General features: G+C 41.1%; 1 protein-coding gene across 2 annotated transcripts in view; it reads right to left on the bottom strand.

Annotated features, from left to right (window-relative positions):
- Positions 1-6,185: 6,185 nt before the first annotated feature.
- The window catches only part of map7d1b (MAP7 domain containing 1b), a 33,963-nt gene continuing 27,776 nt past the window's right edge, over positions 6,186-12,372 (bottom strand). The window contains exons 13-17 of one of the 2 annotated variants that reach the window (XM_083982469.1): positions 10,613-10,717; positions 9,732-9,788; positions 9,586-9,643; positions 7,702-7,872; positions 6,186-6,425 (exon numbers count right to left, since the gene is read on the bottom strand). In XM_083982469.1, the coding sequence (XP_083838595.1) occupies positions 6,415-6,425; positions 7,702-7,872; positions 9,586-9,643; positions 9,732-9,788; positions 10,613-10,717 (402 nt within the window). In that variant the 3' untranslated portion in view covers positions 6,186-6,414. The remainder of the gene's footprint in view (positions 6,426-7,701; positions 7,873-9,585; positions 9,644-9,731; positions 9,789-10,612; positions 10,718-12,372) is intronic. The other variant, XM_083982470.1, reaches the window with a different exon arrangement.

Genomic DNA, 12,372 nt, shown 5'->3' with positions numbered 1-12,372 from the left:
GCGCAGCTCCAGCTCAATGAATGACAGCAGGTCCCAGTTACCTGCTCAGCTGCTGCTCAACACTGATCAGAGCAGCTCTCCCTCGTTTGCTGAGGTTTTATTATAAACTAAAATCTTCTTTTGTTCTTTGCCGCATAGGCCTATATCTCCCCATCTTCTCTTCACTTCATCTCTTCTCTTCTTGTTTTACCAACCACATTTTAACTTTCTCATAGATAATCTCCCACGTTTCTTCTGCTGCAGCTCCACAATCTGTTTATTTGTCCCTCTCTCTATTAATGCGTCAGATCATTTTTTTATTCTGTGTTTGTATCCGTCCAGCTCTCTGTCCACACTCTCCATGGCGGAAACAATTACGCGCAAAACCCTCATTTAAATACTGCGGTTTGTGCGTGTTGTCATTTAGCGTGTTACTCTTAGTAGATCACCTATTGTGCGTGCGCTAACCAGACGCAAAAGTAGGCCTACATGTGTTTTTTTTATGACTTTGTTATTGATTTATTTGAGCACGTCATATGTGTGAATGTTTAGACCTGCTACTGTTGACTATAAGAGCAGTTAAGCAGTTTTTTTTACTCAGCGTTGCATATAGATTAGAAGATAAGTATGATCATACAGGCTTGCCATGATGCGACTGTTAAACCCAAGTTATTATGTGCAGTCTGTGTCTGATGCTAGTTAAAGGCCTCTGGCTTGTTGAGAGCGAATAACACATGGTTTGTTATTACTGATGAGAACGCACACAACATATAATGTTGGAATTCTTTTGAATATTTATGGAGGTGTAACGCTCAGTTTGTTGAAAATAAATGTGGCACACCCAGTCTTTGCAGTTGCACACCCAATGTCTTTTTTCTGGCTACGCCGCTGATTTAAATGTAATAAACTCTTTAAGTGGAGATGGCGCCAGGCCATGAAGTACTTTATATATTAAGCATACAGAGGAGAATTTACAGAAATTAGAAAAACTCAGCAAATTATATTTCACTAGAATGTTACACTACACGGACGCTGTAAGACAAAAAAGGAAAGAACTGATGCCAAAGATGAAAGCAGCACGTGAAAGAGGAGAGATAGCCTATCTCAGACATGACAGGCTGATCATCCATCCTCGCACCAGCACCCCATGTTAAGTGGGGTATGAATGAAGGTATGCCTACATAAAATACACTTTTAACACTTTTAGGACTAACACAATCATGTCACAACACAAACAACCAAAGAGAGGCCTAAGTATTGCACATATTAACATAAACAGTCTTAGGAACAAAATAAATGAAGTCACTGAAATGTTATTTGAACATAAATTGCACATTCTTGCCATCTCGGAAACTCACCTGGACTCTTCCTTTGAAGATACGGAGCTAGAGATTAAAGGTTACAACATTTACAGAAATGATAGAAATAAATATGGTGGGGGAGTAGCTTTTTATGTTCGGGATCACGTGCCTGTGAAAATATGTACTGATATGATGCAATACAACATTGAAATATTATGGTTACAAGCATATTTACCTCATCGAAAGCCTATACTGTTAGGATGCTGCTACAGACCACCCAGTGCTAAGAGTGAATATCTTGATACAATCTGTGATATGTTAGATAATAATGCTGTTGTGGGTCAGGATATTTACTTCATGGGAGATTTTAACATTGACTGGTTTGCTAATAACTGCCCTTTGAAGAACAAGATGTAAACTGCCACAAATACATGTGGACTTACTCAAGTTATAAATAAACCTACGAGAATATGTGTAAAGCTGGATGGCACTAAAACATCAACGTGCATAGACCATATTTTTACAAATTGTCCAGACCTGTGTAATAATATATTGTCTGTTCCCATCGGCAGCAGTGATCACAACCTGGTCATAGTTGGAAGAAACATTAAAGTAAGTAATCCTGGACCCAAAATTATTTTTAAAAGGTCATATAAACGGTTCAATCAAGATGTATTTGTTAATGATGTGAAAGAAATCTGTTGGTCTGAAGTCTTAGCAGCCAATAATCCTGAAATTGCTCTATTGAAGTTTAACAATTTATTTTTGCCTCTAGTGGAGAAACATGCACCACTACAGAAGTCTACTGTCAGGAATGCCAAAACACCCTGGTTAGATAAAGAAATTAAAGATGCTATGAGAATGAGAGATCAAATGAAAAAAACTGCAAGTATAACGGGAAATATATGTGACTGGGACCTCTATAAGAAAATGAGAAACTCTGTTACTAAATTTAACAGAAAAAAAAAGAAAATTTACTTTGAAAAACGAGTTAACGAGGTAGGAAATGATAGTAAAAAACTATGGAACATTTTAAATGATCTGACAGGGAGAAAAAACAAAACGAATCCATCCTTTATGGAGGCAAATGGCAAGTTCATTACCAAGCCCAATGAAATTGCAAACTATTTAAATGATTATTTTATTAGCAAACTAGAAAAAATAAGAGGAAACATGTCTAATCTAAGTAATGATATATCTCACCTATTAATAAGAAATAAAATCATGAATGGAAAAAACTCCAAGTTTAAACTGGAGAATATAAGCACTAACAAGGTAAAGGATTTCCTAAAAAAATGCAAAGACAAACCATCGGGTGTTGATGGCCTTGACAGCAGGCTTCTCAAAATAGCTGTTGATCAGATAGCTCCTGCATTAACCCATATAATTAATTTAAGTTTTATGTGTGGTACATGTCCACAAGCATGGAAGCAGGCGAAAATAATCTCACTGCCAAAAAACAAGAGAATGCCCTTTTCCAGCTCAAATAGCCGTCCTATAAGTTTATTACCAGTATTAGGAAAAATAATGGAAACGATTGTATTTGAACAAATTAATAACTATTTATCTGCGAATAACATTATCTGTAACTCTCAACATGCTTACAGAAGGGCTCACTCCACGGCAACGGCGCTGACTAGCATGTCTGATGATTGGCTTAGAGCAATTGATAACAAAAATATGGTTGGTGTTGTATTTCTGGATTTCTCAGCTGCTTTTGATGTAATTGATCATCACTTACTACTAACAAAACTGTCCTGCTATGGCTTTGAGCAATCTGCACTTAATTGGTTTTATAGCTATCTATCAAACAGGACACAAACAGTATTTTTTAATGGCAGCTACTCAGAAACCAAAACCACGACATGTGGAGTACCTCAAGGGAGCTGCCTTGGTCCTTTATTATTCAGTATTTTCACAAATGATTTACCGTATGTATTAGAGAAAGCTAACACAGTTATGTATGCGGATGACGCAACCATATATACATCAGCATCTACTAATAATGTATTAGAAACTATTATGAATAAGGAACTAGAAAGTGTGGCTGAATGGGTTAAAGAAAACAAGCTGGTCCTGAACATATCTAAAACCAAGTGCATGATTGTAGGCTCAAATCATAATATTGATAGAAATCCTGTATTAAATATTAAAATCAAAGATATCACTATAGACCAGGTACATGAGACCAAATTGCTGGGAGTGACAGTTGACAACAAATTATCATGGAAAAAACACATTAATAATATGATTGCTAAGATGGGTAGAGGTATATCAATTCTAAGAAGACATGCAACTTTCATAAATATAAACATCTTGAAAACAGCAATCCAATCGATAATATTATCACATCTCGACTATTGCCCAGCAGTTTGGTCAAATGCCACTGGAGACATGTTAAATAAACTACAATGTATACAGAATAGAGCTGCCCGCACAATACTGAAGTGTGACTACAGGACAAGGATAATTTCTATGCACAAGAAACTGAACTGGTTACTGGTCAAAGACAGACTATTGTACTCACTGTCTGTTGTTATTAGAAATATATCTGTCCTAAAAACACCTGTTATCTTGTTTAAAAACCTCGCTTTTAGTGCAGAGAGTCATAAATATATCACCAGACATGCAGCTGTAGGAAACTTTACATTACCTAAAGCAAGATCTAACGCCATCAAGCGTACAGTTTTGTATAGAGGTATGAAAGAATGGAATTCACTGCCGAAAAATATCAAACTCACCACGAACACAAAGAAATTCAAAATATTAATAAAACAGCATTTATCAAAGTAAGACAACATGGTATATTTATATATGGAGTATATTTCGATGGATATATGATATGTGTTATTATAATTTATAAAACGGACTGTAGAATGAATGTATATACAAGTATGATGTGTGATGTGTAATGATGTATACATATATGATATGTAGAAATGTGGGTAATAGGATTAGTATGTGAACAATTAATATAACGAAGAATGAATGAAGCACAGTTAAGAAATGTAAACACTTATTCTGTTTTTGTTTTGTTAGGTGAAGCTTATCGCTCACTTGTTTTTTTTGTTTTAAATTTTTATAATGTTTATGTTTTGTGTTTTCAACTGTATATTTGATACTGTTGGACCCCAGGAAGAATAGCTGTGGCTTTGCTGCAGCTAATGGGGATCTTAATAAACAAACAAATAAATAAAAAAAATGGTAAGAAAAGGTTTTTTTGTCTAAGATTTTGAGTGCTTTTTTATAGGCTACAGAAGCTCAACTGGTTTCAGGATAGTAGAGCCGGTCATGGACCAGCTGGTGATGCAGTAGCTTAAATGAGAAAATATCATAGAGTGCAGAAACATCAGAGCAGCTGCTTCTGACAAAGAGGTTGGTGCGACTGAACGGTAGTGATTTGGTTCAGATGGTGGCTTCTTGGGTACAGGGATGATGGTTGAAGGTTTCCAGATGGTGGGTATGGATGCAGACCTGTCTGAGTCCCAGAAGATGGAGTGAAGAGGGGGGGGGGGGGCAGCTCCATGGCATATAGAACATAGTAACTATATCCACCACTTTCCGGAGAATGATGCTGGGTGTTGCCATGACGCTCCATTCCACCGTTAGGCTACTGTATTGTTGACAGCATCGACTGGTTGATAGACATCGGCCCTGATGACTTTATTTATAATCATCACCTCATTTTAATGAGAACAATACGGACGAGGTTTTAGCTTTATGTCACATTTTTGCGTCACTAAAACGAATTGTTGAACAAACATTTTAGATTAGCTGGGCTAACCGTTAGCTGTTAGCTGTTAGCAATAACTCAATAAACGCTCCATGAAAAAAATATTATTTTCCAGTGGATATCCTAGTTCCAACATGACTGAGCTAACTGGAGTAGTTTCATGTCATGTCCCACAACGGGAGGGTTTTAACAGCTGACGTCCTGATGTTAGCTTAGCTGCTGCTGTTAGCTGTCAGCAGCAGCAAAGCTAACGGCTACAATAACCATGACTAATTACAAAAACGTGCACACAGAAATAGTAATGTTTGTTCAATAATTTGTTTTATAGACTTAACAAACATCAGATTTAGTCAAAACGGTTTTGGCAGCCCGGAGCCCCCACATTTGGTACCTACACCGGTGGCTAACGCTACCAGTTAGCCGTTCGCTAGAACTGGTGGCTAACGCTACCGGTTAGCCGCTAACACTACCAGTTAGCCGCTCGCTAGAACTGGTGGCTAACGCTACCAGTTAGCCGCTTGCTAGAACTGGTGGCTAACGCTACCAGTTAGCCGCTCGCTAGAACTGGTGGCTAACGCTACCAGTTAGCCGCTAACGCTACCAGTTAGCCGCTCGCTAGAATGCTACTAAAACCGACTTCCGTTGTGGTGTGACGCAATGGATCATGGGAAAATAAAGTGGTGGATAGAACATAGTAATAGAACATATGAAGACGAGTCCAGAGTCGTTGATGAAGTTTTATTTCACATCCTCGTTACATTTAACTAAACTGTTAAATAACTCAACAAGAAAACAACACACACACACACACTCTCACTCACACACACACACACAGTCACACACACATTGTCCAACTGAAGGTAACCATGACGATAATAACGACAGTAATAATAATAACAATAATAACAGCCACTGTCAGTTCAGGTGTGTGACATCATCACTGTGTTTAAGGTGCAAACGACACGACAACAAAACAAAGCTGCACCGACACACACACACACACACACACACACACACACACACACACACACACACACACACACAGACACACACACACACACACACACACACACACACACACACACACACACACACAGACACACACACACACACACACACCGACACACACACACACGCACACACGCACACACACACACGCGCACACACACACACACACACACACACACACACACACACACACACACACATCTAATACTTGTTGTTGCATTTCTTATATATATACTGTATTTATATATATATATATATATATATGTATATATATAGATATGTATGTGTGTGTCAGATGAGTATTTTTTCCCCTCGTTGCCGTGGCAACAGATCAAACACTGTTACATCCCATCATGTTCATCATTTGGCACCGACAGAAGACGTGAGAGAGGATCACAGCACCTCTGTAGAGAGAGAGAGAGACAGGAGGGTTACCATGGTTACATGAGGGTTACCATAGTTACCATGGGGGGGGGGGGGGGGGTCTGTTCCTTTAATTAATTACATCATTTACATTCACTTGTCTTAAAGGGACATTGTGTAGAATTCCTCCATCTAGCGTTGTGGTTGTATATTTTTCATGCTGCATTCAGGTGAAATTGGGCAGACGGCAGACGGACATAAACAAGCTTCTATGTAAACAACACACGTGACAACATGTTGTCATGGCGATGTGGTATCGTTTTACCAGCTTTCTCTGGACTTCTGTGACTAAAATGACATCTGGTTTGTTAGCGACGGCCGTCTGCCCGACTGCAGGTGAATGCAGCATCAGTGTAACGCTCCATTCCTCCTCACTGCGTTACCACGGTTACCACGGTGCAGGGCTCCAGACTTTTAATTATAAATGATTCATTATGTTTATATTTGTTTGTTTTTTTCAAATGTAGCATCGTCTTTATTTCATTTCTCATTTACTTTGTGTAAGAAGAAGAAAACAGGAAGTAAAACCGTAAAGATTTAACTTATTCCATCGTAAATGTACAAGATGGAGAAGAAGAAGAATTGTAAATGTAAGTGTGTTTTGTTGAACGTCGTGTCAAAACACAATCAAATCAATCATGAATCATTCATTGATTCATTGATTTGAGTGATTTGATTCTCAATAAATTTCCTGACTTGGATTCATATTTTTTTTTTTTTCCCATTTTGCCTCTCATGTCGCCTGCATCTGATCATGTAAAACACACTGCAGAACGGTCGTTACTTTGTGCTATCTTCTTCAAATTTGAACCAGGTGTTCATTGATAGTGTGCTTACAGATTCATACTTTCATTTACCTTCATGGATAAAATCACAAAGGCTGTTTTTTTATTTTTTAATAATTTATTAATTTTTTGCACACTTACTAGACCACTGCTCTGTTCCAGTAATACCTGAAGTGTTTCTGACACTTTCACAAGAACCTCTACAGTGTTCCTTCCTGGCACTAACCCTCATCTATGGATGTAGATTAGTCACCGTGGTTCAGAAGCTGCAGATATAATATATATATATATATATATATAGATATAATAATCTGAGCGTGGAAATGTGTTTTTGCTTCAAAATAGTGCGGGAGAGGAAGAGGTTAATGAAGAACAGACTGAAGAACAGGAGAAGTTACAGAATGTCCCTTTAACTTCGTCTCACATCGACAGAGCTGATGAGGTCGTGACCTCTGATGACATCATCACGTACCGGCCACGTGCTGCGTCTTCATTGGCCGTTGGCCCGGCTTCATGAGGAACGGCTGCTGTTGCCCGGGGTTACCACCGCCGTTGAGCTGGATGACCTCACCGTTGACCGAGACGCCGTTCTGGTGGGGGGGGGCCAGGGGGGCCGGGGGGGTCGGGGGGGCAGCGGCATTTCCTGCAGCGAGACGATGACATTTCAGTTCATTCAGACTGTTCTTCACTACAAGTAATTAGCACCAGTTCATCCATCCTCCATCTTTCATCTTCGACTTCTACTCTTCACATATAGTTTCATCTACATTAGTATATATATATATATATATATATATATATATATATTAGTGATGGTTCAAACATGTTTTCAAACTGTCAGTTTGAAGTAACTCTGAGTAACTTCAGACTTTACTTTTCTTCATCCTGATCTTCAACAATTCAAGTCATTTCAAACCGTTTCATATTCTTCATATTGTTTCATCTCTTCAAGATTTATTCAGCAGTTTCTAAACTTAATTCAGCTTTAATAGTTTCAACAGTTTATTCAGCTCATTCAGCTTTCAGCTTTCAGCATTCAGCAGCTTTCAGCATTCAGCTTTCAGCAGCTTTCAGCTTCCAACTTTCAGCAGCTTTCAGCATTCAGCAGCTTTCAGCATTCAGCTTTCAGCAGCTTTCAGCTTCCAACTTTCAGCAGCTTTCAGCATTCAGCAGCTTTCAGCATTCAGCTTTCAGCAGCTTTCAGCTTCCAACTTTCAGCAGCTTTCAGCATTCAGCAGCTTTCAGCTTTCAGCAGCTTTCAGCATTCAGCAGCTTTCAGCATTCAGCAGCTTTCAGCATTCAGCAGCTTTCAGCTTTCAGCAGCTTTCAGCATTCAGCAGCTTTCAGCATTCAGCAGCATTCAGCAGCTTTCAGCATTCAGCAGCTTTCAGCATTCAGCTTTCAGCAGCTTTCAGCATTCAGCTTTCAGCATTCAGCAGCTTTCAGCATTCAGCAGCTTTCAGCATTCAGCTTTCAGCAGCTTTCAGCTTTCAGCATTCAGCAGCTTTCAGCATTCAGCAGCTTTCAGCATTCAGCTTTCAGCAGCTTTCAGCATTCAGCTTTCAGCATTCAGCAGCTTTCAGCATTCAGCAGCTTTCAGCATTCAGCAGCTTTCAGCAGCTTTCAGCATTCAGCAGCTTTCAGCATTCAGCAGCTTTCAGCTTTCAGCAGCTTTCAGCATTCAGCAGCTTTCAGCATTCAGCAGCATTCAGCAGCTTTCAGCATTCAGCAGCTTTCAGCTTTCAGCATTCAGCAGCTTTCAGCATTCAGCAGCTTTCAGCATTCAGCTTTCAGCAGCTTTCAGCATTCAGCTTTCAGCATTCAGCAGCTTTCAGCATTCAGCAGCTTTCAGCATTCAGCTTTCAGCAGCTTTCAGCATTCAGCTTTCAGCATTCAGCAGCTTTCAGCATTCAGCAGCTTTCAGCATTCAGCTTTCAGCAGCTTTCAGCATTCAGCTTTCAGCATTCAGCAGCTTTCAGCATTCAGCAGCTTTCAGCATTCAGCAGCTTTCAGCATTCAGCAGCTTTCAGCATTCAGCAGCTTTCAGCTTTCAGCATTCAGCAGCTTTCAGCATTCAGCAGCTTTCAGCTTTCAGCAGCTTTCAGCATTCAGCAGCTTTCAGCATTCAGCAGCTTTCAGCATTCAGCAGCTTTCAGCATTCAGCAGCTTTCAGCTTTCAGCAGCTTTCAGCATTCAGCAGCTTTCAGCATTCAGCAGCTTTCAGCATTCAGCAGCTTTCAGCATTCAGCAGCTTTCAGCATTCAGCAGACTTCCTTCAGGATGAATTCTCTAGTCTAGTTTCTGAGTTGCTCTACGCTGCAGTTGCTGTTACAACGAGCAGCGGTTCGGTCGTTACCTTTGACCTCTGCGTCCCGGCCGTTGACCTGTGGTGGCGGCGTCGCCGTGACGACTTTCTGTAAACAACAAACACATGTCACCGTGACGACCCTCTGTAAACAACAAACACACGTCACATCAACAGGAAGTGAAGTGGGTTCAGACCTTCTCTCTCTCTCCCGCGTCGCTCCGACGAGTTCTCTTCATGATCTCGTCCAGACGCTGCAGCACAGACACACACACACACACACACACACACACACACACACACACACACACACACACACACACACACACACACACACACACACACACACACACACACACACACACAGGGTTAATCACCTCTGACCTCTGACCTCTGACCTCTCATAGATATACTATCCACCTTTCTCCGAACGTCAACAACGTAGCCTGTTTTGCCGGTTTTGCTCTTCTGGTGGAATGTTATGGTTACGTTTCCATGGTTTCAGTAGTCGCGGTAAATGCATGGATTTCTTTTTTTTTTTTTCAATGTAAATGTGTAAAACGCATGGATCATCACAGCAGCTTTTAACAATAGATATCACACATCAACATCCGTGTTAAAACCAGCGTTAATAGATCCATGCGTTTACCGTAACTATGACAACGACTGAAAACCATTGAAACGTGAACGTACAATTCCACCAAACCGGCAAAACCGACTTCTTCCTTCTTCCTTTTGACCATAGATGACGTTGGGAAACTTGTGGATACACTGACTAGATGACGCCCTCTGCTTCTCAGCGTACGTTGACCCTCTGAGCTCTGAGCTTTGAGCTGGTTCCAGTTCTGGGTGTCGCTGCCCGGTCTGTGACAGCTCCCTACGGTAACTCCACTTGGACAAACTTAGTTGAAGTGACTTAGCATCACTGCCCTGTGCGTCGCCACAGACGCTCTATCTTTTTATTAAAAAACAAAACGTTCTTAGTGATGTAAACTGTAGCTGTTCCATGATAACTAAAGGCAGCCTCTTCGTGCTGACCCTGAGGCCTGAGGGGCAATAAGTCTTTATGTTGTCTCACCCTCTTCCTCTCCAGTCGTTCCTGCTCCTCCTTCTGGAAGTGTTTCTCTCTCTCCAGACGCTGACGCTCTGACTCCTCCCGGGCTGCCGCCTCCGCCTCCTCCCTCTGGACAACAACAACAACAACAACAACAACAACAGGAAGTAAATGTCACATGGTTCAGTGCAGAGATATCTACACGTAGCTGCCTCTGATGCTAACCCTAACCCATTGGAACGGACCGTCGCTGCGGCGGCCATCTTGGGGGGGGAGGTGAATGTGTTTTATTATGTTTTGTTTTACCTCGTTCGTGACAAGCATCATGACGTCATCTATGGATTTATTATAGAGAGCCGAAGCAGAAGCAGGAAGTGACGTTGCCATGGGAACTCAACTCTGAAAAAGTCTCCATGTGAGTGAACGGGAGTCAAAGTTTTATTTTGTGATCTGATTGAATTGTGTGATGATAAAACTCTCTGTCCTCTACCTTTAAAACATCACGTTTCATGAAGAGAAACCAGCAGTTTGTTGTAAAACTATTGTAGAATAAAACTCAGAAGAATCTGTAACCATAGAGACTCCAGGTGGCGTAGTGACGTCACCATGGCGACCACATGGCGTCCTTCCTTTCCCGTGACAGTTGGTGACACCAGGGGCCGGTTGCACCAGCTGGTCTTAACTAAGCCTGGTCGTAACTCCTAAGTTGGTCTTAACTAAGACCAGTCTTTAGAGTGGACTTTAGGCCAGTTGCACCAACCAGACTTACGCCTGGTCTTAACTACGCCTGGTCTTAACTACGCCTGGTCTTAACTACGCCTGGTCTTAACTACGCCTGGTCTTAACTACGCCTGGTCTTAACTACGCCTGGTCTTAACTACGCCTGGTCTTAACTACGCCTGGTCTTAACTACGCCTGGTCTTAGCGATGCGCGTTCATGTGAATGCTTACAATAGCGTGCGTTGCTAGGATACATTGTTAACTACCTTCCGCTGTCTTGCACGTTTCCATTAAAAAAAAGTGCAATCAGCAGCTGCAGTGTTGCTGCCTTGCGGTCCGACGGTGACAGCTCTTCAACAAGTTCATACAGATCTCTCCTACAGTCCTCCTCCTCTTTCTCTCTCTCGTCAGTCATTTGATTTATTTTTTTTCATTGTTGGAGTAACGTCACTTTATTTTTCAAACATTACGCTTTTATGACATTGATTGATTTATAGCTACGTTGTTGTCAGACGTTTCCTTCTGTTTGTTTTTTTTTGTTTGGTTTTTTTTGCATCTGAGACACTGTTTCTTATTGAATAGGCCTACTGTATGTATACACAAATAGCCTACATTAAAAAAAAACTGCTGTATCCTCGCTGCAAAGGTAATTGTCATATTACGGGCAGTGGAGCATGTGAGGTGTGGATATCAGGAGGATTTATGAAATATGTCTGATTATGATTAATAATAATAATTAAAAAAAACATTGTCGCCTGGAAAAAACTGACAACGATCACAAACTCTTTCAACTTTGTGGACTGTGAAGACTGGAGTGAAGCTGACCTCTGCTTCAGAGAGGGACAAATTGCGCTGTCGGACCTGGGTGTCTGATCCGTCTCCGGTCCCGAACGGACACGGAGCAGAGAGGAGGAGGAGGAGGAGGAGGGGGGGGTTGTGAAGCGCTACAGCGCAACGGTGACAGAAACCCAGGTCCGACAGCGCAGCGAGGACAGTAGGCTACGTGAGGAAGATGGAGATGAACTAATGAACGATGGGCTTGGTCGTAATGTGTGAAAATAAAT

The sequence above is a fragment of the Trachurus trachurus genome (assembly GCF_905171665.1).
Source record: "Trachurus trachurus genome assembly, chromosome: 11".
NCBI lineage: Eukaryota > Metazoa > Chordata > Actinopteri > Carangiformes > Carangidae > Trachurus > Trachurus trachurus.
The sequence above is the reverse complement of the archived record's forward strand: the minus strand, read 5'-3'. Positions and strand labels throughout refer to the sequence as shown.